Source organism: Mercenaria mercenaria, chromosome 7 (genome assembly GCF_021730395.1).
Source record: "Mercenaria mercenaria strain notata chromosome 7, MADL_Memer_1, whole genome shotgun sequence".
NCBI classification, from domain to species: domain Eukaryota; kingdom Metazoa; phylum Mollusca; class Bivalvia; order Venerida; family Veneridae; genus Mercenaria; species Mercenaria mercenaria.
In genome coordinates, this window is record NC_069367.1 from 75,135,698 (window position 1) to 75,161,661 (window position 25,964).

General features: G+C 36.3%; 2 protein-coding genes across 2 annotated transcripts; one reads left to right on the forward strand and one right to left on the reverse strand.

The window, feature by feature from the left end:
- The first annotated feature begins 3,074 nt into the window (after positions 1–3,074).
- LOC128558673 (uncharacterized) lies at positions 3,075–13,731 on the forward strand. Its single transcript, XM_053548676.1, has 6 exons — positions 3,075–3,233; positions 3,970–4,659; positions 6,651–6,693; positions 7,210–7,359; positions 12,140–12,290; positions 12,668–13,731. Exons 2-6 carry the CDS (start codon positions 4,171–4,173, stop codon positions 12,888–12,890), a joined length of 1,056 nt encoding a protein of 351 aa, XP_053404651.1. The 5' UTR covers positions 3,075–3,233; positions 3,970–4,170; the 3' UTR covers positions 12,891–13,731.
- A 6,381-nt stretch (positions 13,732–20,112) lies between these two features.
- LOC128558346 (dynein heavy chain-like) lies at positions 20,113–21,391 on the reverse strand. Its single transcript, XM_053547280.1, has 2 exons — positions 21,085–21,391; positions 20,113–20,894 (listed from the first exon to the last, which is right to left on the reverse strand). Exons 1-2 carry the CDS (start codon positions 21,389–21,391, stop codon positions 20,113–20,115), a joined length of 1,089 nt encoding a protein of 362 aa, XP_053403255.1.
- Positions 21,392–25,964: the final 4,573 nt, after the last annotated feature.

Below are 25,964 nucleotides of genomic sequence, written 5' to 3' on the forward strand. Positions count from 1 at the left end.
TACTTCAGTCAGATTGTTCCACAATTGTAAATATACATTTTTGTATGGAGAAATGAGAAATAACAAGTGTCTAATTACAGTTTGACAGTAACAGATATAAATAAAATCTGGAAAGTAGATCCCTCGGAAGCACCAAAACAATGCAAACAGTGAAAATTGCAGACTCGGTTTGATTGAGTCTGTTCATGAGCAGTAACGGAAAATGCAACACTGCCCACGCCCCCTAGCACCGGCTTAAGCAGTATTCAATCTTCAAATCTAAATGAGTTGAAATCAATGATCCCGAAGGACCAGAAAATATAACAACAAGATACAAGATACAAGAAGATACAAGAAACTTTATTTAACGTCGGATACTATATATAACAAAAACATTAGCTTAAAGCTATTTCCCGACAAACATATGTAAAAATAATATAACTATTAAAAAAGGCTGTAAAAAAAAAAGTACATGGTTAAAGCATAGCATAAAAAAAAGATAAGCATATTATATTGGTACATGCAAGTAAAAATACAAGTCTATGGGCATAAAATAAGAAATTAGTAGTTGACAGTCGGGTGTGTGACAAGTGTGAGACAGAAAACCTAATTCCCCAAGTAAAGTACTTATCCCAACCTACCGAAAGAAAGATGTAGAGAGGGAAAAGGGGCTGAGATGAAGTCGGGGCGACTTTTTACGGCCGCCACACAGCACTTAACATCCGCTGTTGTGAAGTAAATAAATAAGGCTAAGACAATGTATTACTAAATATATTATTCAATTAATGTAGTAGTATGCACGGTACTCCACGTATTAAGGTGAGTTTAGATCACGCTTTGTTTCTATGTACAGTGTAAGATAGTTATTATTCTATTTTTTTTTATAAAACTATATTGAGAAGAAAATGACTGAGTAAGTTTGCAGATGAAGTTATGAAAACCGGACTGAGCTTGTCCACCTGTCATCTTGTAGAATAGTTGTATGATACCAGTATTACCAGAATTATTTGCACAAAGTTCATGTGGGAGGAAAAAGTAGACCACTAGGTATTGGTGGGTCTATAACTCTTCTAATTTGTTAAATACCGAAGGATAAAAATAAATGCTATATAGCCTATAATAAACGGTCAATGCGAATACGTTAATGTTACACACCGATAGCCACACGAAAACTACATGCAGATATAGACTTGCCACAGTTCTCTACTGCAAAAATCTAAAGTGGTAATTTTGACTGGGAATTCACGGCATGACACATGATTTCACTTTGCTGTACATATCTCTAATCACTCGTAATAACAGTTTTGTACAGTTTATTTAAGAAATCATCTATAGCAAAAGAGTGCTTTAACACTATTTATGCACGATGGGTGGTTATACGTCGGGCGTAACAATTTCACGAGGGCGCAGCCCGAGTGAAATTATTTGAACGACGTATCACCACCCGAGTGTATAAATAGTGTTAAAACACGCTTGTGCTATACATTATTTCGATTCTAATATGCCCTTAATCTAAAACAGTAGATAAAATATAGAAGCGCTCATTTTTGGTCGCAACAAAAACGTTGACGTCACCGCACGTCAATGTGACGTCATTCTAGTGTAAGAGTGTTTTAACAGAGGCAAGAATATTAGAAACCATATTCTGCGCCCTCGTGAAATTATTACGCCCGACGTATAACCGCCCATCGTGCATTAATAGTGTTAAAACACTCTTTTGCTATAAATTGTTTCTTAAATGCATTTCTATAAATGCTGTCAAAACATTTTTTCAAATCCACAAAGCATACATATAAACATGGCATCAACAGTACATCGACCTTTCCTTAATTCCAAATTGAGCGTCTGAAATTTTACCTCCATCTTGGACAGTCTTTCGTCAGAAGTTTCACGACCCGCATGTATATATACCCATTTTTTTTCAACTTTTAAACAACAATTTGCTCAATAATTATTTGCCGTTTTCAGTAACGTTGTAAATAGCATTAATTGCAGAAAACTTCCTGTGATTACCTATAACACCTTCCTGTCAAAGATCGAGCATCTTTTAGGATACTTTTGCGCCTCAAGGTAAGTTTTAAGAGGACAATTAATATGAAAGAAAATAGTTTAATCCTGAAATTTCTTTCTTAATACTATTAAATGCAGAATATAAAAGATAAATCAACAGGTCCGTTTCAAAATTTTACTAACTCGTATCTTTAACATACAAGATAATAATATGTCGCCCACATTATGGCCGCGTTGAAGAGCATATCATGTTTGTAAAAGAGACATGTTTTTGTTTCCTGAATTTCATTAGACGAATTTAAGTGGTAACCCGTTTTTTAAATGGCTAATATTTGACATAATTCATCAATCATTATTTCTTATATCAGAAATGTAAAAAATAAATAGCATGCAGCTTCATATATCATTTTCTGCTTGTGACTTATATAGTTTCTATCCAAACCAAGCACGTTGCCCCTTGAACTAGGTTCTAATTAGGGAGCATCCATGGTCAAGTGAATTTACTAATATCAGAATATATGAGTTAGCATAGCAGCAACATTTTGCAAAATTTCAAAAAAAAAAATAAATAAATAAAGAATTCAAAATTGTGATTTTGCCCGATTTTTACAATAAGAAATACATTTTTGGCTACAAAATTGAATTTATGACAGATATTTCAAAAATATCATTTAAAGACCCTCGGAGTCATTTAGAACTATGTATGGTTTATATCTGGATCTTGCAAAATGAAGCCACAATTTAGAGATTCGCTGGATCAAAAAAACAACAAAACAAACAAAGAAAAAAAACTGTAAATTGTTTTAATGGACCATGTATTTAAATACGGTAGTGGATTATTTGTCCTCTCTTGCTTCCATCTGATTACCATCCAATATCCCCTAATTCAATTAAACCCATTCCAATAGATTATTTGTATAATTTATAAAAAAAACAACAACAGAAGTTTGACTGAAAAAAACAACAAGTCATTTACGGATTTATCTTCTGTTTAAATTTAATTTCTAATATACTTCCTTCTAGCTGACTATTTATAGCCCTTTAATTTATCAAGGTATATATTAACCGCTTTTTCTGATATCATTTAATCCTGGCCTAGATTTTCGGAAAATGTTAACAACCTTAGTAAGACGAAATCAGAGCTGCGTAACTGAATATGATATTTATAGTTGCAATCAAGTTGTGTATTTATGAATTATAATGATCACTTATTACTTTCAAATGTTGCGGACTTAATTTCACAGGTAGGCACTTTTCGTGCTCATTGTGCTAAAAGTATTGCACACTAACTACCGAAATGCCAGTTGTGTAAAAGTTTATGCTTGTACAAAAATGCAGTTTTGTCTAGTTTTTAGCATTTGTTATTAAAATTTCAAAACTTAATTTTTAAATTGTGTTTCGACACATTTGTTTCTAAAAAAATATATATCGATTTACTGAATGGTGAATAAGACGTAACCCTTTAATAAGTCACATTGCAGTTTGCTAGAAAGTCAAAATGCATTTTACAAATTCATTTGTCCGCATAAAAGTCATGCAATGGCAGATGAAAATGATGATACAAATATTAGTTAAATATTTAAAACGCACAACGGTTTTACATGTATCATATATCAAACTAACACATTTTATTCATGTTTTCACATTTACAATGAAAAGTTTATTAGCAATGAAAAGTTTATTTTCAGACGAGCTTGCAAAACTGCTCATAAATCATAATATGATAAACACTATATAGTTTTATTTTGACGTTTGCGAGTTCATATCGTACTGAAGAACATTAGCTAAATATATAACGGACTGTTTCAAAATATCGCTGACCTCAAAAACGAACTATACATTCATTTTCTTGTAAAACGTTCCATTGAGTGCGCACTTATACAAAAAAAGCCTGACATGACCCTGACCTGATATATTTAGTTTCATAAATTTCTAGGTTACGTTCACTCGGTGAAATAATAATATCTCTTCTATTTTCAGGATTTACCACCAACAGCTCTGCTATATTGTAGCAAAAGCGGTAAAGGTTTTTCACTACTTCTTTTTAAAGTTAAAAAAAAAAATCAGTGACGAGCAATTAAAGAAAATTCCAATAAGGTCTACATGAGGTGCAAAACATTTCACCTTAATAGAAACATTTATTATTGATCTCAAAATACATTTGATATCTCAAATGAAGATATGTATACACATTCTCGACTCACAAGTGAGAGCTCAAATGCAACGAACGCATCTGGAAGTACAGAACAAACGGATTTATCTGATGAAACCTCAGATGTTGAGTGTCAGCGGAGAAATGTGCATCTTTCAGAGTCGGTGCCATTACTTATAAGAAGTGAAAGCGAATACGCAGTGCGGGACTTAATTCGAAGCGAAGATTTCAGGAAATTCTTTGAAACTGAATATGCTGATATTGTGAAATTTCGTAAGAATTACAAAAGTTTAAGGAAAAGTTTCTTGACTTTGGCAGTTTTGAACATCATTTTGATTATTTGTGCCGTGTCTGTCATGTCCATGTCACTACGTTTTGGATACGGCCATGTCACGTCAGACAAAATATCACTTGATGCTGCTATGGAAGAATTAGTGCTCGAGAAACTGGATTCCCCACGTGCAAAGGCAATAATACGGCAACACGCGTCCTGTGACGATTGTCGTCATATGAACGATGTAAGTACTCCGTTTTAGAGACATTGAATGAACTGTAGTGAGAGTAGGGTATATTTCTAAAACATCCTAAATTTTAAATGCGACATTGTTTAGTAAATTTATTATGTGCATTCTTTCGGCTGCATGATATATTACAGTGTTTGTAACCAAGGATATATAACGTGTTCTTACTAATTTTGATTTTTAAAAAATGTTTCATACATAATAACATTTTTTTTCGAACTATTTTAAGAAATTAGAATTTGTTTCCTTTTGAAATTCACTTGCGATTTACAAAAACAATACTATAGTGATATCAAACGAGTTTTCAAAACCTCTTTATTTCCGTACAAAATGACTACAGATTAAAATCGCCCATATACGATGTAATTCTAGAGCCAGCTGAAAAATATTAATTTTTGTATATCATTATACGGTACACAGATATGATAATAACACCGTGTGCAGTGAGGTTGCTACATATACTATATAGAATGATGTTAGATCCCGCGTTTATTATAGGTACCACCTTGTCCCTCCATTTGTGTTTAGGCCTTATTGTTGGTATTTCGTTATGTGTACAAATATCCATTTATCATCCTAGATCTAAACAAATAAATTTGCTTTTCTCGCGCGGTAAATAACTTTTCGAAAATGCCGTATATACAATCGTATATTCCACACTTCTTACTTCCGACTTCTTGACTTCTTACTTCCTTCATCTAACTTCTAAATTCCGCACTTCTAACTTCCAACTTCCTGACTTTCGACTTCTGATTTCCAACTTCCAAACTTCTTACTTCCGACTTTTTGACTTCTTACTTCCTTATTCTAACTTTTGCAGTTTTGACTTCTAACTTTCGCACTCCTGACTTCTTACTTCTACACTTCTTACTTCCGACTTCCAAACTGGGAAAGTTGGAAATCAGAAGTGCGGAAGTTGGAAGTCAGGAAGTTAGAAGTCAGAAGTGTGGAAGTTAGAAGTCAGAAGTGCGGAAGTTAGAAGAGGGAAGTAAGAAGTCAAGAAGTCGGAAGTAAGAAGTGTGGAAGTTGGAAATCAGAAGTAGAAAGTCAGGAAGTTAGAAGTCAGAAGTGCGGAAGTTAGAAGTCAGAAGTGCGGAAGTTAGAAGAGGGAAATAAAAAATCAAAAAGTCGGAAGTAAGAAGTGTGGAAGTTGGAAATCAGAAGTCGAAAGTCAGGAAGTTGGAAGTTAGAAGTGCGGAATTTAGAAGTTAGATGAAGGAAGTAAGAAGTCAAGAAGTCGGAAGTAAGAAGTGTGGAAGTTGGAAATCAGAAGTCGAAAGTCAGAAAGCGGAAGTTAGAAGTCAGAAGTGTGTAAGTTAGAAGTTGGAATTAGGAAGTCAAGAAGTTGGAAGTGAGAAGTGCAAAAGTGGGAAGTACGGAAATCAATTGTCCCTCCAGGGCTTCCATAGAAACTTGTAAAGTTTCCCAATTTTAAGGGGAGTTCAACACTGTAAATGTAAAGAATGAAATGTAGATCTAGTTGAGTAATTTTCATTGATGCATTTTTATATACGAATACAAACATTATTCTATATTTAACATAGCAAAGTAAAAGCTGAGGCTTTTCACTAAACCGCGATTCTTATCTAAGAAACCTCTATTCAACTTGAATCTCTCACTGTTTTTGTCGCATGTGGAAAATACAATGTTTATTTCTACATAAACTAAGAAAGAAAATGTTTTAATATGAAAATCTAATAATAACTCTATAATAATGATACAAATGTACCTGATTATTATTGACAATGACGAGGAACTTGAAAGTATATTGCTTTGTATCCACTGCATCTGCGTAATGCAAGGTAAATATAATAAAATGAGATTGCAGTGCATTTTTTATCAATAATAAGCAGAAATACAGTGAATGTCTCTAAGGTGCAATTTTGTATTGCCCAACAAAAAAGAATGTGACATTAATTGGAGCTTTGTATGAAATAAATCAATACTTCTTCAGACTGGCACATTAAAATTCCATGATTTTTTTACAGAAATTAGAAAAATGCGACACAAATATACAGAAAGTTTGGAAAAGTAAGTGACTTAGTTTCGTCATTGTATTTGAGCCGCGCCATGAGAAAACTAACATAGTGCGATTGCGACCAGCATGGATCCAGACTAGCCTGCGCATGCTGTTCGCTAACGGTTTCCCTAATTGCAATAGGCTTTGAAAGCGAACAGCATGGATCCTGACCAGACTTCGCGGATGCGCAGGCTGGTCTGGATCCATGCTAGTCGCAAACGACACTGTTGGTTTTCTCATGGCGCGGCTCATTTCATCTTTGAATCGAGAGTAGTAATTCTAATTTCTACTCATCAGAAGGTAGTTTGTACATAGAGACCTACACATATTTATATGCATATAAAACATTTCCTGTGTGTGATGATAAAATTAAGTAAGAAATGTTAAGTATTCCGTCGTTTTTGTAGATCTACATTCGATTAACATAAATGTGAAATCAAGTAAAAAATATGCTTAAAATGTTTATGTGCTGTCTATGTTAAATATTAATGTATGACTGTAAAACGAACCACAATATAATGTTCTAGGTATTGATAAACTGGAAGATGCAGTGATCGCGTTGCAACCAAACGGATCCAACATCAAGCCGGGAGGTTTCCAGAGGACGGCAGTTGAAGTCAATAACCAGCTGATAAACATCAACAGGAAACGCTCTTCTTTGCAATTAATAGGAAGCTGTAAGCAATCTAGAATACATGTATATTAATTCTAAGCTTCATACTTGACATCCCATTTGACGTGTCATAATATTTGTGTCATTTTAATATAAGTTTGTAAAAGGTATGTTGTGGCCTGATAAAAACCGATATTTTATCAATTCATTTTTTGAAAAAAACAACACATGCACTGCAACTTCATTATGCTTTGTTCAGCATAATAGTAATCGGTAGTTTAAAATGTTAACTGTTTATGTTTTAATTTTATTAAGTCATCGAAAAAAAAAAATTGATATAATGTTAGTTCAAAGAGCTGTATTAAAAATGTTTTATGTTGATCGACACTAAACATAATTGGTCACAGGCTTACAAGAGTAATAATGCAGTTCAAGTTTGCATTTTAAGAGATTTAAATTCAAGAAGTTAAACACGACGAGCATGCGAACACAAATTATATTTGAGATCTGATTCATCTGACACTTAAATGTGACATTCTAATAATCATTTTTGTCAGAAACTATCTATCATTATACTTATTAGACTTATTAAAGCTGATTATTGAACTCGTGTTTGGCAGTTATGAGGCCAGTATCAACTTTTCGAAGATCCCTCATATTGTATTCGTATATTAATAAGTTTTAAGTCTACCTCGAGTATTAAATTCGAATGTTATTGTAATATTGAATACATGTGTATATCATTTAGATCATACTGACATAGTTACTATAAATAATAAGCTATTAATACAAAAATCAGATAATAAAATAGTACTTCCATGAAAGAAAGAATATCACATGTTGAAAAATCACAATATGTTATTCCAATGTCTACACAAGGCCAATCCAATCATAACAAACTGTGTATTAATCTATTATTACGACGTTAAGGTTTTTGAACGCTTACCAACGACTTTATTTATATTGTCTACAATGTTCTTTTCTGTTATTACTTCTGTTGCACTTAGACACACAGTTAGGTTTTACACTCAAGAAAATTTCTTTGAACAGAATTTATAGTCTTTGCATACCTATGTTTGTGCAAAAAGTGTGGCATAAGAAAGAGTTTTCATAAAGGGGTGGTGTTGAAGGAAAGGGGAGTAACATAACCAACAAACAAGACAATATACATATATGAAACAATACGGACAAAAAGCAAATAGAAAATAGGGCCAGCGCTTTGAGCGACAAGTATCCTACGTAAAGAAAGCAGGTGGCTTAAACGCATTTAGAACATACCAACTTCACACTTACCTTATTTTAAACTAGTTCGACAAGACAATTTGTACAAAAATATAAAAACCCGCTTTGATAAGTTCTAGCAATATTGATAAAATACCAGACCGTATTTAGCAAAATATTCTTATTTGACGATTGATTGGCGATTTTTTCCCAGAAAAGTCCGAAAAGGTAAAAAAAAATGTATGTAATGTCATTTGAAGACAAAGAGTACTTACTGCATTCGCCTCATCGCCACAGGATGAGCCGATGACGGAATGTTGACAAAATGATACGATAAAAAATCTCTTTTAGAAGATACATGACCCCTACTTTTCTTGGTGTTTTTGTGGTTTATAGGTCATTTAACATAAGGCTAGTAATCCTTTTTAACGGGCATGGCTATGTGCTACAGATCTCAGAAGATTGCTAATTTTATATAGAAATATAGAAAATTTATTTACTACTGTATACCCTACTACAACAACAACATTGGCCAAAATTAAAATTTATGCAGATACATGTTTAATTGTGTTATTTTGTCAGATTTTGGTAGAAAATGAATATTTCATTGCAATTTGCTGTAAAAAAGATATTCAGAGCCAAAATATTACACATTCATAGCTATCAGTTTGTATAGTTAACAGTGTTTAAGTGTTATTTGCTTGTAAATTTTAGTACAAAACAGAAGAATAGGACAAAAATAAGCTCCATTTAGGAGAAGCGGTTAAAAGTTATGTCGCGGCAACTACTCGTATTTTTGTAAAATTGTCGCAATGATACGCATCACTGAAAATGCCATAAAACCTTGAAAAAATTACTTAAACTTGGTATGTTTCTTGCAGTTAAGCTATTGTTACTACACAAATGAAACTGACACTTTTATAGACAGCAACTTTTTTACAATAGTACTAGATAGGTAATCAAGCAGTACTTCCGGCTGGTCGGATAATGGCGGAAAGAAAGAATCCTCCATTTTTCCGCTGTTAAAGTGGATTTTTTTCATGTTTTATGTAAGCCAGATCCTGTTTTTATTTCATTGTGGACTTTTACCTGATATTTTGGTAGCATTTTCAATGAGATGTTTTGCATTTAAAGAAATGTAAAAAAAAACTTATTATACATGTGTTCATACCCACATTTTAGCTGTCAGTTTTGAAGATATTCGCTAGTGTCGACCTGTCTGTCAGACAAAAGTCTCTCTTAGAGGGTACATGACTCCTACTTCTCTTGTGGTCTATAGGTCATTTAAGAACATAAGGCTAGTAATCATTTTTAGAATGGGCCTGGCTATGTGTTACAGCTCTCAGGAGATTACTAATTATCCCCCACTGATGAAATCGGAGGGGGTATTGAAATGGCGTTGTCCGTCCGTGCATGCGTGCGTCCGTCCGCAGCCATTTTTCAGTAACTAGGAGGTAGAATTTCATGAACTTGATATAAACATGAACCAACATACTGCGATGATGCCCGTCAAGTTTTTTTTTGGATTGGTCAATTTCCCTTAAGAGTTATTGCCCTTGATTTAATAGAAAATGCCCAAAAATGTACGTCCGCAGCCATTTCTTAGTAATTAGCAGGTAGAATTTCATAAAACTTGAAATAAACATGAACCAGCATACTGCGATCATGCGATGATGCCCGTCAAGCTCTTTTTTTGATTCAATTTCCCTTAGAGTTATTGCCCTTTAATTGTTTAAAAATCCACAGATTTGTACATAACAAACCAACCAGTTAGTAGGATTCCATTAAACATCTTTCATTCTTTTCCATGAACATTTATTATACTCCAAACCTCCACCCCCACCCCCACACCCCCCAACCCACACACGCACAAAATCAATCCTTTTTAATTTTTTTTCAAACCTTCCATGGATATTTATCAACATGCAAAGTTGTACCGTTCCCCCACCTCACTCTCCACTCAGTCATCCCCACCGATCATGCATCCCCCACCCCATTTTTTTTTAATTTTTAATTTTCCATCAATATTTATAATCAACATGTGAAGTTTTGTAGTGTTGTGACCCCATAAGGTCACCCCCCGCTTCCCCACCCCCCCCCCCGCCCCCCCCCCCCCCCCACCACACACACACACACCCTACGCACACACAAAAAAAAAGAAGAAAACAACATTAATTTTCTGTTAAAATGATTTTGACTAATGAAATGATTTGTTTCTTAATAACGTCATCCTTAACTTTTTGCTGGATATATTTTTTGCCATTCCTCACCACAAACCCTTTCGGCGGGGGATACTAATTCATCGAATTTGCTTGTGTTATATAGAACATACAGCAAATTTATTTACTACTGTATAACCCAAAACCTCTAATAAAACATGCCCAAAACGAAAGTAGGAAATAACTTCGAATAAAATATACTGATACTCAAAACGAAAGTAGGAAATAACCTCGAAATGAAACATACTGATACTCAAAACGAAAGTAGGAAATAACCTCGTATAAAACATGCAAAAAAAAACGAAAGTAGGAAATAACCTCGAATAACTAAAACTGACTTTAATTAAATTCCGTGCATATGCGAAAAAGAAAACTAAGAATTAAAAAGAAAAAGTTTTTTCAGCCAATTTATTTCATTTTTAGCTCATCTGATTTTTTGGAGAAAAAAAAGATGAGTTATTGCCATCACTTGATCGGCGCTGGCGTCGGTGTCGGCGTTGCCTGGTTAAGTTTTATGTTTAGGTCAGCTTTTCTCCTAAACTATCAAAGGTATTGCTTTGAAACTTACAACACTTGTTCACCATCATAGGCTGACCCTGTACAGCAAGAAACTTAACTCAATCCTGTCAGCTTTTCTCCTAAACTATCAAAGCTATTGCTTTGAAACTTGCAACACTTGTTCACCATCATAAGCCTACCCTGTACAACAAGAAGCATAACTCCATCCTGCTTTTTGCAAGAATTATTGCCCCTTTTAGTTGTAGCATTTCTGTCATTATAGTTGTTGCTATTTGTTCAAAATGAACTATATAGATATAGTCTTAAATATCTTTATAAGATATAGACGCTAGTAAAATATAATCTTGAAATTCTTTGTATAATACGAGCACTGCTAAAATCGTTATTATAGATATAGTCTTGAATATCTTTGTAAGATATAGACGCTAGTAAAATATAATCTTGAAAATCTTTGTATCATACGAGCACTGCTAAAATCGTTATTATAGACATAGTCTTGAATATCTTTATAAGATATAGACGCTAGTAAAATATAATCTTGAAAATCTTTGTATCATACGAGCACTGCTAAAATCGTTATTATAGACATAGTCTTGAATATCTTTGTAAGATATAGACGCTAGTAAAATATAATCTTGAAAATCTTTGTATCATACGAGCACTGCTAAATTCGTTATTACGGATAAAGTGTAGAATATCTTTATCAGAAATACTACAACTAAAATCTTTATTACAGACAGTTATATTTTTCGATATCTTTATACCTGTCGATATCATTATAGTTGTTGCTATTTGTTCAAAATGATAAACGAAATATAGAAAGAGTCATTTATACCTAGAAGTTTTAATGTAAGATTTTAAATAGTTGATTATCTTGTTTTGTAGTTATAAGAGGTCAGGTTGAATGGAAGAAAGATGTATCAAATGGCAACATAATGGCATATAACAAAAACAAAGGAATTCATGTAATGGGCGGTGGGACATACTTTCTGTACACAAAGATTAAGTTTTCGAAAAACAATTGTACCGGAAATGAGTGAGTATAAACCAAAATGTGCTTGAAAATAAACATGAGGTAAGAAATGAACAACTATAAACTTCTGTTTCCTTTTTATTGCTGTTCTTAATTCAGCTGTCGTTTGAATTGTCAGTTATTTGTTATTAGTTGGAATGTTCTGCAATACTTAATACTAGTCCGCTTTCTAGAAAAGAAGTGTTTGAGTTGACATTTGGTAAAATGTCGGCATATCGTTTGATTGGATTGTCGTTGTTTCGGGCTTGAAAGTACCTAATGTTTCTGATTACATATAGTCCAGATTATATGATATTCACCTAATATTGCAGGTTTAAACTTACATATTGCTCAAAAATCAAATGAAAATATTATGCCAGAAGCACATTTTTTTCTTTCAGACTGTTTGAGTATGATGTTATGGTTGATAAAGGAAGTACCACTGCTATTGTATCTAACACAAAGCAGGGCTGCCCAGTCCATGGCAGTTTTGACCAGACATTGTATGTTCAGAAGTTAGTAGAGGTACCGCTAAGAGAAACAGCAACATTTTACATACGATTTAAGTCTGATTTCTTGTCCGGTGCTTTTAGGACGCATGTGTTTGGTATGATTGAAATGTAGTAGACTTGAGTGTATTTTGGTGGAAACGTGGTCAGCATCTTTGACTGCCATGTAGGTACACATACACACATTGTCTTAACCAGTTAGACTGTTTACAGATCTTATTTACACAAAATGTAAGAATGTTATTACGTGTAATAAAAACGTCTAAATAGATTAGGCAACGTACGAACAACGCAACCCCTGTACAATTCTATAGCAGGATTGGTATGGATATATGTACATGATAGACATAATGGTTATACACAAAGTAAAACAGGCGACGAGGAAGAAATGAACAAAAAAGGGAACTCAGTGGTACTCCGCCTGTGCGTAATTAGGGAGTTTAAACGGATGATGATGCTTCAAACGTCACTCTTATGCTCAAAATGTCTCAAAGTTACATACAATAAATAACAATACAGTTACGCCATGGTAAACACAAGACATGGTATGTAGAACGCAAAAATGCGCTTTACGTAAAAAAATATAAAAAGAAAACCCATACGAACCATATACGTACCCATTGGTCAATGCATATGTCTATTAAATCTAAATAGGTATTATACAAATAAATATGGTGTGTCCATATTCCGATGTGTTAACCTATATTATGGATATGTTAACCTCTAATTATCTCATGGATATACATATAATTAAATTATGTCGTCTATGCTATTCCAGAAATACCTATTTCATTACTGAGTACAATCTGTAAGAATAGTGTATAAGGGTGCTATGCATGTACAATGTATTTTATTTTGATAAATGGCAATTGTTGTGTATGATTTGTTGTTATCATTCTGTTATCTGATTGTTTTTATTTTTATCAACGATGAAATAAATTGTTATGTTTTACAAATGGTGTTCACTTTATGATCTATGCTTGTTGGTCAATGTCACTTTTGAAATTTAAGTAAAAATAAATTTTGTTTCTTAGCTCCTAAATGCGTTGAAGCATTTTTAGTCATAACACTGTTGCCAACAACCCCAAGGGACTAACACTAACAAAGTTTAATACCGGTAGGGAACTTCTGTATGGCTACTGCAATTCGCGGTCACTTGCTATACATGTTAATTAGCCTGACAATGGAATTGATGCCTTGATAATGGAATATGTATTGTATCACAATCGTTTGTTCATTAATGATATTAGTCAAAATATATATTTTAAACTGTAAAATCAAGAGAAATGTCCGTTTTTATCTGATTAAATACTCGAGATCGACATTTACAGTCAAACCTGTCTAAGGAAGCCAACCAATACAAGGGGGCGTCACAATATGTCTGCTTAAGGCAGGTGGCTGCTTAGACAAATAGGAATTAGAACAATAAGTCAGTTTGGGAAATTAGCTTCCTAGCTTTTTGTAGCAATACAACATAAGTGGTCGCTAAGGCAGGTCCAGTTATATAACAAAATGGATTCTTTATTTACACGCTTAAAGTGTTATTTTCAGAAAAGAAAAGTCGGTGCAAGGAATGTACAAGACAAGTTAGTATACCCGAAAAAAATATATATCTTATTTTCTGAAAGCGAAAGCAGTATGTCAGTGTGTACTTTCAGGTACTATTTTTAGAACTTAATAGTTTTAACTGATAACCTAAATTTTGCGGATCTGCAAGCATTCGTACTGGTTCTAGGTCAGAGTTTGCAGCTATTTAAGAGTCTGCCAAAATAAAAGTGTTATTGTTAACTTTGTTATGTCTTCCACATGTATTGGGGAATACATATTGATCTAGTGTTGTCAGTTTATCTGTCTGTCTGTCTGTCCGTCTGTATTTCCAAGTGATTCCTCCGGCACCATCTGACGGACTTACACCAAACTTCACAAGAGTGAATATTGCCAAGCCTAGTTGTGCAACTCGTCAGCATTTGATGATTTTCAGCGGAGTTATGGCCCTTGATTTATCAAGTTTTATTTTGTTTTGACCACTTCTCTTTTATCATTTGGCAGATTTCCACCAAACCTTTCAGGAGTGATCAGAGCCAAGCCTCATTATGAATGTTGTCGGCATGTTCCGGTTCAGCTTAGTGATATTCAGTAGAGTTATGACCCTAAATTTTGTTGTATTTTACCTTTCCAAACAACTGATCCGATACCACCATGACGATTTACACGAAACATCACAAAAGTGATCATTGCCAAACCTAGTTGTGCATTTCATGGGCATGGTCTGGTTCAGAGTTTTTCAGCAAAGTTTTGGCCCTTGATTCGTCAAATTTATTATGTTTTAGCCACTTCTCATATATAATTATGCGGATTTCCACCACACCTTAAAGGAGTGATCAGTGGCAAGACGTATAAACCTTACTTTCAGAATGTCCCGGTCCAGTGATTTTCAGGGGAGTTATGGTCTTCATATATAAAATTTTATGATATTTTGGCAACTTCTTACACCATCAGGCAGATCTCCACCAAATGTTACGGGAATTATCAGTGCCAAGCGTAACTATACAAATCATCAGCATGTTCCAGGCGCTCGATTTGTCATATTTTACTACTTGCTGTATATACTTTGGCTGAATTTCACCAAAGCTCACGAGTGATTAGTGTGACGCATAATTGTGCTTCATGTTCTGATTAAATGATATGCAGCGTAGTCATGGCCCTTGATTTTGATTTGTCAGATTCGTTGATGTGTGCTACTTCTCCGATACCACTAGTTGGAATTCCACCAAACTTCACAGTAGTTACCACTTCCGAGCCTAGTTGGATATATAGTCGGACTGTTATGGTTCAGTGATTTCCCTTCGATTTGTGGCATCGTGGCAAGTGATGGGAGACATCCGTTTTTCGTGAAAAACAATCTCTAGTTGCTTTTAATAATATATAATTTCTGAATATAAGAACAAATATTATAAACTACAATTAAATCATGACTAGCACATAACTACTGTACACGCCTAGAAGAGGATCCTCCTTTGGAAGCATAACACAACGAAGCAAACCGATAGCAAACTTGGTTTTAAGGTTTGTCAAACAAATGTATTCATAAAAAAAGATATTTATGAAATGAAAAGTGCACATCGGGCCCCCTCACGGACACTAGCTCCGATTTTTAAAGCGGAACTACTATTATAAATGGTTATTTTGCGATATAAAAGGTCTATCTAAAAAAGCTGATGATACAGGAACAGGGTTAATTTGAATAACGCTTCACAGCAATAATTGATATAAATGACCCGGTTTCGTAATTTCTGAAAATGTCAGGGTTACGTGAAACACAAATTATCTCTATCAGGAGTTTTTTTCTCACAAAATGAGGTAAACAACATTAACATTTTTTGCTATTATAGGTTAACCGAAATAAGTAAATCAAAGAAGCTGTGTTGCGTCAGTGATGTAAATGTACAATTTGTACATACATCAAATGAAACCTTTTGATGGTTCTTATATTACGAGGATAATCGACGAAAGAACCCGCGATATACGCGTGCGGGGTGAATACAGAACGTATTTTCTCGACCAGCAGAGGTTAAGGTGTCCGTCCTTAACATTTGGTCTGGAAACAGTTCACCCATCATTTAACACAGTCGGAACGTCTAGTGAAATGAACTAGCGTCGCTGGCATAGTTTAGTAATTTGAAATACTTTATGTATTACGAAGTGATAAAAAACATATTTGATATCTCAGACGAAGGAAATACGTTTACACACGTGGGAACGTCAATCAAACAGATCTGTACAAGTCGTTTTCAAATGCGCCAAAACAAGCTGAAATCAATGTATTTTTTCGAAATCTTTGTATATTAAATTTTATTAGTGCATTTGGAAGAAGGCGAGAAAGTAAATAAGGAAACAAAACTTTAGTCGTCTTCTCTGCGGGTAAATAGCGGGTAAACTTAACGAAAATTGAGCCGGTTCCATTGTCGATCATATTATGCCAAACATCACTTGGTGTGAATAGTTTTAGAATTTCTTTTAATACAAATATCATGCAGAAGTGATGTAATTCATAAAAATGGGAAATGAAAAATAGTTTAAAGTAACTTCTCTTGCATTTGGCGGTTTTGACTATGCCGATTCTGTCATGTCTCTGCAGTTTTGTGCGAAGTAATGACTTGATTTACACTACTATTAATTGTAACAGTTTTGTTCCCTAATAGAAAATAATATATTTTGGTAACACATTGTAGTACGTAAGCGGATGTGTGTCGGATACGTGCTTGAAGACATTGAAAATTACTTGACACCGAATACTCTGAGCGTGATATATTTACTCACCTCAAAAAGTACAAATACCGTTATGGCTTTCATATGCAATTATTTAACTACATGATAGCTAACATTGGTGCGGGAACAACTGTCACAAATTCGTTATGTAAGATAGCAGTCAAGCTGACTTGCAGATGGTTGGTGTTTCTGCCAAGATGCTCACCTGTGCATTCAGTACACCTGTGCATCAGTAATGCCCAGAGGGACACGTGGTTACCATACAGTTCTGTTTCGTTTGCATTGATCCACATATAAAGTCTATATATTACATCAGCAAATCTAGAAAAAAAAACACAATAACCAGACTCGGCTTTATTTAGTGTGAGAGATACTAAAATCCCAAACAAATATCCGTGCCATGTTTGTTCCATTTAAAGTATAGGTATCCAGCAAAGCTGGTTATAAGACTTGTCTTGCCCTCTTACTGACAACCCGATCCGACGCAAAATTTGCAATTACGAAAATGACACAGATGCTTATAAAAGAAATATGAACCCCTAACATTCCCATTTTAGAAAAGATGAGTGTTTTTTCTTGCTAGTTCTGGGGATATTAAACAATGAATACATCTTTTTTTTTTCAACGGAAAGAATCCTTAGGAATACGGTAAGTGTATAGAATAAGATAGGAGGAATTAAGTAAATACAATGCCAAGTAGTGTAACATGTACCCACATGTTAATGGTTAAAACAATTACATATATAATGGTACAGTATCAGAGCTATGATGTGGGTATTTATGCGCAAGGTTTGCCAAATTGATCGGATAACTAATAGATAAAGAGTTAAAACATGTTGTCTTGCAGAACAGAATGGTTTCCATAGTTGGATTCAGTGTTGTTATATTTTCTGGTCCTTTGCGATCATTTAGTTCATTCAAAAAATATCACTGTAATAGAGATCCGCATAAGCCGGTGCTAGGGGGCTTGAGGGATGTTGCACTTTCTATTATCTCAATCAAACCGAGTCTGCTATTATTTTGCTTGGTTGCGTTTTGTTTCCAAAGCATCTTCATATAGACTTTATTTATAAAACTTAATTGTACCTTATTGACAAATATGTTCAGTTTTACAAGTATAGGTAAGAAGTGAATCTGGATATATGAATTGTGTAACATCCCGATCCGACGAAAATGACACGGGTTGTGGTTTCAAGGAAGTCAAAATTTGAACCCCTGTCATTTAAGCAAGGTGAATTTTCTTGCTAGTTTTATTTACAGAATGTTTCAATAATGTATACACATTTTTATCAAAGGAAACAAAATGTAATAGGAAGAATTAAGTAAATACATACACAATGATGACAGCACGCCAGTCAAAGTGATTACACAGGGAATTTATAATTAATTCTGGTAACAGACAAACGGGATAAATTGTAACCAGGGGTGATAACTATTATTCTAATAAATGTCAAAACAACTTTTTAAACTGAACCATTCTATTTTTTTTCTGTATTTAAGGACCGCACTATCATTTAGCGTTACCTCTCAATATTTTGTTTCTATCTAATTATACCCAATATACCTAATACATTTGATAAACTATGTTATCAAAAAGCATGACCCATAGAATTAAATCTAGTTATTATGCAATTACCATAATGAAATCAGTAAATTTGGATATATTGAATATGTCATACTTGGAAGTTTGACAAAATAGACATATTATCGTAACCAAATGCAGCAGATATATGGCCAATCCATAGGCTAGAAAACCCATTTCGAATTTATCAATATATGTAAACGGAATGCAAAATATTCGAAACTTCAATAATACAAAAGTCTTACTTGTCAAAATCACGGAAGACTATCAAAGGCAACGGAACATGTCCTATTAGTCCTTGCTAGGGTACTCTTGGAACGGATGAAGAGGCCATAGATATCAGGCTAAGGGACGAGCAGGCAGGGTTTAGGCCAGGAGAAACGTGTACAGACCAAATCGCAACACTGCGAATCATCATTGAACAATCCCTGGAATGGCAAACGGCAACCACCTACATGAACTTCATTGACTTCCAGAAAGCTTTCAACATGATTGATAAGAGAGTTATCTGGAGGATAATGAAGCATTACGGCATACCAGGGAAGATTATCAATATCATCAGCAGTTTTTACGAAGGCATGAACTGTCACGTCGTGCACAACCCCGACCTCATTTTCTCATTCAACGTTACTATTGGAGTACGCCAGTGTTGTCTGCTCTCACCCACGATCTTCCTTCTATAGACTGGGTACTGAAGACCACGATGAACGAACCAAGAGGTCTACAATGGACCTTCATCAAAAAGCTTGAAGATCTGGACTTTGCGGATGACATCTGTCTTCTGTCCCATACGTTCCGGCACATCCAACAAAAAAACGACGCATCTACATCAGACGGCACAAACTACAGGACTGACAATCAACTCCAAGAAAACCAAATGCATGCGAATCAACGCAGCACAGACTAACCCCATAGATATTGATAGGAGTCCGGAAGAAGAGGTGGCCAACTTCACGTATCTGGGAAGTGTTGTAGGCACAACAGGGGTAACAGAGGAGGACATCAGATCCAGAATCAGAAAAGCTAGACAGGCATTCGCTACCCTGATGCGAATCTGGAAGAACAGAAATATACGCCACTCAACTAAGCTCAAGCTATTCAACTCCAATGTACTGTCCGTCCTGTTTTATGGTTCTGAAACATGGCGCCACACCAAACAGCTAGACAACAAACTACAGATATTCGTATACACCTGCCTCAGACAGATTCTCCGAATCCGTTGGTCAGAGACCATCCCCAACAGGGAACTCTGGAGGAGAACAAAACAAACACCGATAGCCACCATCATCAGGCAAAGGAAATGGAGATGGATCGGCCACATGCTCCGCAGAGGCCCTGACAACATAGTCAGACATTCTTTCGACTGAAACCCCCCATGTAAAAGAGGCCAAAGCAATTGCCCAAGACTGACTAAGATGGCGTCAAGTGGTGAAAGCCCTATGCCTCATGGTGCGAAGAGGATTAAACGTAAAAGAACAATCAGTTTTCACATTACGACTCTTGCAAGTTCGAGAATGTTACCCTTCACTGGATTGTTGCTATCAAACTCCGCGATATGAAACATACCAAACTCCGTGCCATGAAGCCTACCATACTCCATGACATGAAGCCTACCAAACTCTGTGACATGAAGCCTACAAAACTCCGTGACATGAAGCTTACAAAAATCCGTGACATGAAGCATACCAAACTCCGTGACAGGTTGCCTACCAAACTTCAGGACATGAAACCTACCAAACTCAATGACATGATACCTACCAAACTCCACGACATGAGTCATACCAAACTCCATGACATGAAGCATACCAAACTCCGTGACATGAAGCATACCAAACTCTGTGACATGAAGCCTGCCAAACTCCATGACATGAAGTATACCAAACTCCGTGACATGAAGCCTACAAAACTCCATGACATGAAGCCTACCAAACTCCATGACATCAAGCCTACCAAACACCGTGACATGTTGTCTACCAAACTCTGTGACATGGAACCTACCAAATTCCGTGACATGAAGCATACCAAACTCCGTGACATGAAGCCTACCAAACTCCATGACATGAAGTCCACCAAACTCCTTGATATGTTCCCTACAAAACTCCATGACATGAAGCCTACCAAATTCTGTGACATGAAGCATACGAAACTCCGTGACATGTTGCCTACCAAACTGTAGGACATGAAACCTATCAATCTCAATAAAATGATACCTACCAAACTCCACGATATGAGACATACCAAACTCCATGACATGAAGCCTACCAAACTCTGGGACATGGGACACATCTTATTCAGTTACATGAAGCATACCAAAAACTGTGACATGAAATCTTCCAAACACTGTGACATGAAGCCTACCAAACTCCATGACATGAACCATACCAATCTCCATGATAAGAAGCATACCAAATTCCGTGACTGACATGTTGCCTACCAAACTCCATGACATAAAGCTTACCAAAATCCGTGACATGAAGCATACCAAACTCCGTGACATGTTGCCTACCAAACTTCAGGACATGAAACGTACCAAACTCAAGGACATGATACCTACCAAACTCCACGACATGAGTCATACCAAACTTCATGACATGAAGCCCACCATACTCTTTGACATGAAGCCTACCAAATTCCATTAAATGAAGCATACCAGATTCCATGACATGAAGCATACCAGACTGTGTGACATGAAGCCTACCAAACTCCATGACTTGAAGTATACCAATCTCCATGATAAGAAGCATACCAAACTCTTTGACTGACATGTTGCCTACCAAACTCCATGACATAAAGCTTACCAAAATCCGTGGCATAAAGCTTACCAAACTTCAGGACATGAAACCTACCAAACACAATGACATGATACCTACCAAACTCCACGACATGAGACATACCAAACTCCGCGACATGAAATATACCATACTCAGTGACATGAAGCCTGCCAAACTTCATGTCATAAAGCCTACCAAACTACGTGACATGAAACACACCAAACTCCGTGACATGAAGCATACCAAACTCCGTGACATGAAATAGACCATACTCAGTGACATGAAGCCTGCCAAACTTCATGTCATAAAGCCTACCAAACTACGTGACATGAAACATACCAAACTCCGTGACATGAAGTATACCAAACTCCGTGACATGAAATATACCATACTCAGTGACATAAAGCCTACCAAACTACGTGACATGAAACATACCAAACTCCGTGACATGAAGCATACCAAACTCCGTAACATGAAACAAACAACTCCGTGACATGAAGCCTACATTACTCTGCGACCTAAAACAAACCAAACTCCATGAAATGAAGCCTACCAAACTCTATGACATGAAGAATACCAAACACCGAGACATGAAGCGTACCAAACTCCGTGGCGTAAAGCCTACCAGACTCCATGACATGAAGTATACAAAACTCCATGACAAGAAGCCTACAAAACTCAATGACATGAAGCCTACCAAACTTCATGACACAAAGTATACCAAACTCCATGACATGATGCCTACCAAACTCATTGACATGATACCTACCAAACTCCATGACATGAAGTATACAAAACTCCATGACATGAAGCCTACTAAACTCTGTAATACTATAACACCTGGTTTAAGGTGCGAATGGAAATATCTGACTCGATAGTAACTGGTTAGGTGGTAACCATGGTCTGCCGAATTACCGCGAAACACTTACCCGAGAGCCAGATATTTCCATCAGCACCTTCTAATAATGATAGACTCTTTTTCTTGCATACCATATTCTTAAACTAATAGAAATATAACTGAAAATACATTTATTATACTAGCGTATGAATTTACGCATTCATTCATAAATTTCATCACGTGAGTCATCTTACACCCCGGAGTGTAAGATGAGTTTTTCCAGCATCTGCAAAAACACAGGAAGATTCTGCCTGGCATGCAAGAAGAGTGTTTAGCACCGAAAAAACACGAGAAAATCCTGTCTGGTATGCAAGAAGAGTGTATAGCAGCGACAAAAACACGGGAAAATCCTGCCTGGCATGCAAGAAGTGTTTAGCAACGACAAAAACACGGGAAAATCCAGCCTGGCATGCAAGAAGAGTGTTTAGAACCGATAAACACACGGGAAATTCCTGTCTGGTATGCAAAAAGAGTGTTTAGCACCGACAAAAAACACGGGAAAGTCCTGCCTGGCATGCAAGAAGTCTTTAGCAACGACAAAAACACGGGAAAATCCTGCCTGGTATGCAAGAAGTGTTTAGCAACGACAAAAACACGGGAAAATCCTGCCTGGCATGCAAGAAGAGTGTTTAGCAACGACAAAAACACGGGAAATTCCTGTCTGGTATGCAAGAAGAGTGTTTAGCACCGACAAAAACACGGGAAAATCCTGCGTGGCATGCAAGAAGAGTGTTTAGAACTGATAAACACACGGGAAATTCCTGTCTGGTATGCAAGAAGAGTGTTTAGCACCGACAAAAAACACGGGAAAATCCTGCCTGGCATGCAAGAAGAGTGTTTAGCACCGACAAAAACACGGGAAAATCCTGTCTAGTATGCAAGAAGAGTGTTTAGCACCGACAAAAACACGGGAAAATTCTGCCTGGCATGCAAGAAGTCTTTAGCACCGACAAAAACACGGGAAAATCCTGCCTGGAATGCAAGAAGAGTGTTTAGCACCGATAAAAACACGGGAAATTCCTGTCTGGTATGCAAGAAGAGTGTTTAGCACCGACAAAAGCACGGGAAAATCCTGCGTGGCTTGCAAGAAGAGTGTTTAGCACCGACAGAAACACGGGAAAATCCTGCCTGGCATGCAAGAAGAGTGTTTAGCACCGACAAAAACACGAGAAAATCTTGTCTGGTATGCAAGAAGAGTGTTTAGCAGCGACGGGAAAATCCTGCCTGGCATGCAAGAAGTGTTTAGCACCGACAAAAACACGGGAAAATCCTGTCTGGCATGCAAGAAGAGTGTTTAGCACCGACAAAAACACGGGAAAATCCTGCCTGGCATGCAAGAAGAGTGTTTAGCACCGACAGAAACACGGGAAAATCCTGCCTGGCATGCAAGAAGAGTGTTTAGCACCGACAAAAACACGAGAAAATCTTGTCTGGTATGCAAGAAGAGTGTTTAGCAGCGACGGGAAAATCCTGCCTGGCATGCAAGAAGTGTTTAGCACCGACAAAAACACGAGAAAATCCTGTCTGGTATGCAAGAAGAGTGTTTAGCAGCGACAAAAACACGGGAAAATCCTGCCTGGCATGCAAGAAGAGTGTTTAGCACCGACAAAAACACGGGAAATCCTGTCTGGTATGCAAGAAGAGTGTTTAGCAGCGATAAAAACACGGGAAAATCCTGCCTGGCATGCAAGAAGTGTTTAGCACCGACAAAAACACGGGACATTCCTGCCTGGCATGCAAGAAGTGTTTAGCGCCGACAAAAACACGGGAAAATCCTGCCTGGCATGCAAGAAGAGTGTTTAGCACCGACAAAAACACGGGAAATTCCTGTCTGGTATGCAAGAAGGGGTTTTCCAGCACCGGCAAAAGCACGGGAAAATCCTGCCTGGCATGCAAGAAGAGTGTTTAGCAGAGACAAAAACACGGGAAATTCCTGTCTGGTATGCAAGAAGGGGTTTTCCAGCACCGGCAAAAGCACGGGAAAATCCTGCCTGGCATGCAAGAAGAGTGTTTAGCACCGACAAAAACACGGGAAATTCCTGTCTGGTTTGCAAGAAGGGTTTTCCAGCACCGGCAAAAGCACGGGAAAATCCAGTCTAGAATGCAAGAAAGGACATTCCGTTCTCTCATTTTACAAATAAAAGTTCACGCACTGTGCTGTTACTTTTTTGTCCCTATAACGTGAGCCAAAAGAACTACTCTTTCAATATTAACCCAGCAAAGTGAGTACAAGTTTCCCTCTACTCGGGAATCACGTGTGCAAATTGTGAATGATCGTTGTCTAAACATGTGAACGTTACTTGTTTGTATTTCAAAGAGTCATGAAAGGGAAGTGAATCACAAAAACTATGTTCCGTCATCTTCAAAAAATAAGATTGAAAATATTTTGAAGATATCGTCCTAATTATCCTAATCTATTTAATTAGGTATATAATCTGACGGGTACATAAACAAATGATAACACCCAAATCGGTGGGAATTGTTGTTACGTTAACGTCTTTAAAGTAACGTCAACTCGAAAAATGACGTCATAATATGCCAGTAAGATTGTTTGTTTCATTTCCATAGAAACATATATGTCTTCGCTTGGAAATAATTACACCTACATCAAATGAACGGCGTAATTGTTCAGTTCAGATCGGCACAAATCGGCCCTTGGCACCCAACGTAGTAAACAACATCGGCCCGAAATCGGCCCTTGGCATAGAAGTGGTTAAATGATAAACTTTATATGTATAGATCTAAATTTATATTGTAGGCTATGACAAAAGTTTACGTAAATAAAATACATTATAATATGCTTGTTTCTGTTAAAACACGCTTACGCTAGAATGACGTCACGTTAACGTGCGATGACGTCAATGTTCCCGTTGTGGCCAAGAAAGAGTACTACTATATTTTATCTACTAGCTGTTTTCGATTAAGAGCATATTAGAATCGAAATGATTTATCGCAAAACCGTGTTTTAACACTATTTATACACTCGGACGGTAATACGTCGTATAAATAATTTTATATTCATCCACCATTGGAGTCATTAAACACTCCAGTGACAATAAACACTTTGGTGCTAAACAGATGTGCCTATAGTTTCACTATCCAGCATCGAAATAGTCGAGCACGCTGTCTCCCGTGACAGCTCTTGTTAATGTGAGCAAGCCATCCAGGGTGTAGTTCTACCCAAGTGCCCACTCATGCCTGAAATATTACACGGATTGGCATCTAGGCGTCTTCTTCCTCATAAAAACCTGTCTTAATTTGTGGTTGTGGATGTTCTAACGATTTGTCGTAGTTGTAAAAGTTGTTGTATCTCCGGTTTTCCTTAATTTTTTAATTGCCATATCACGAAATCACAAAACACGTGAAATCATTTACATTGTGGACTATTCGTGGAATTACCGTGAATTGTGCCAACGAAGTTTGATATCACAGTTTCAATCACACCAGCGGTGGAATCATCCAAACCATGACGAAGCAGCAGGACCAGACCGTATTTGACCAGTAAAAGTCTTAAGACTTATATCAGGGCTAAAGTTGTTAGTGTTCTGATTTTAGCTATTTTTCAATACATCATTTCACTAGACTGGACCAAGGCTTTTGTCTGTCCACTGTTCAAACAAGGAGAGAAACCCCACACATTATTGGCATACACTCTAAACTGGTCTATAT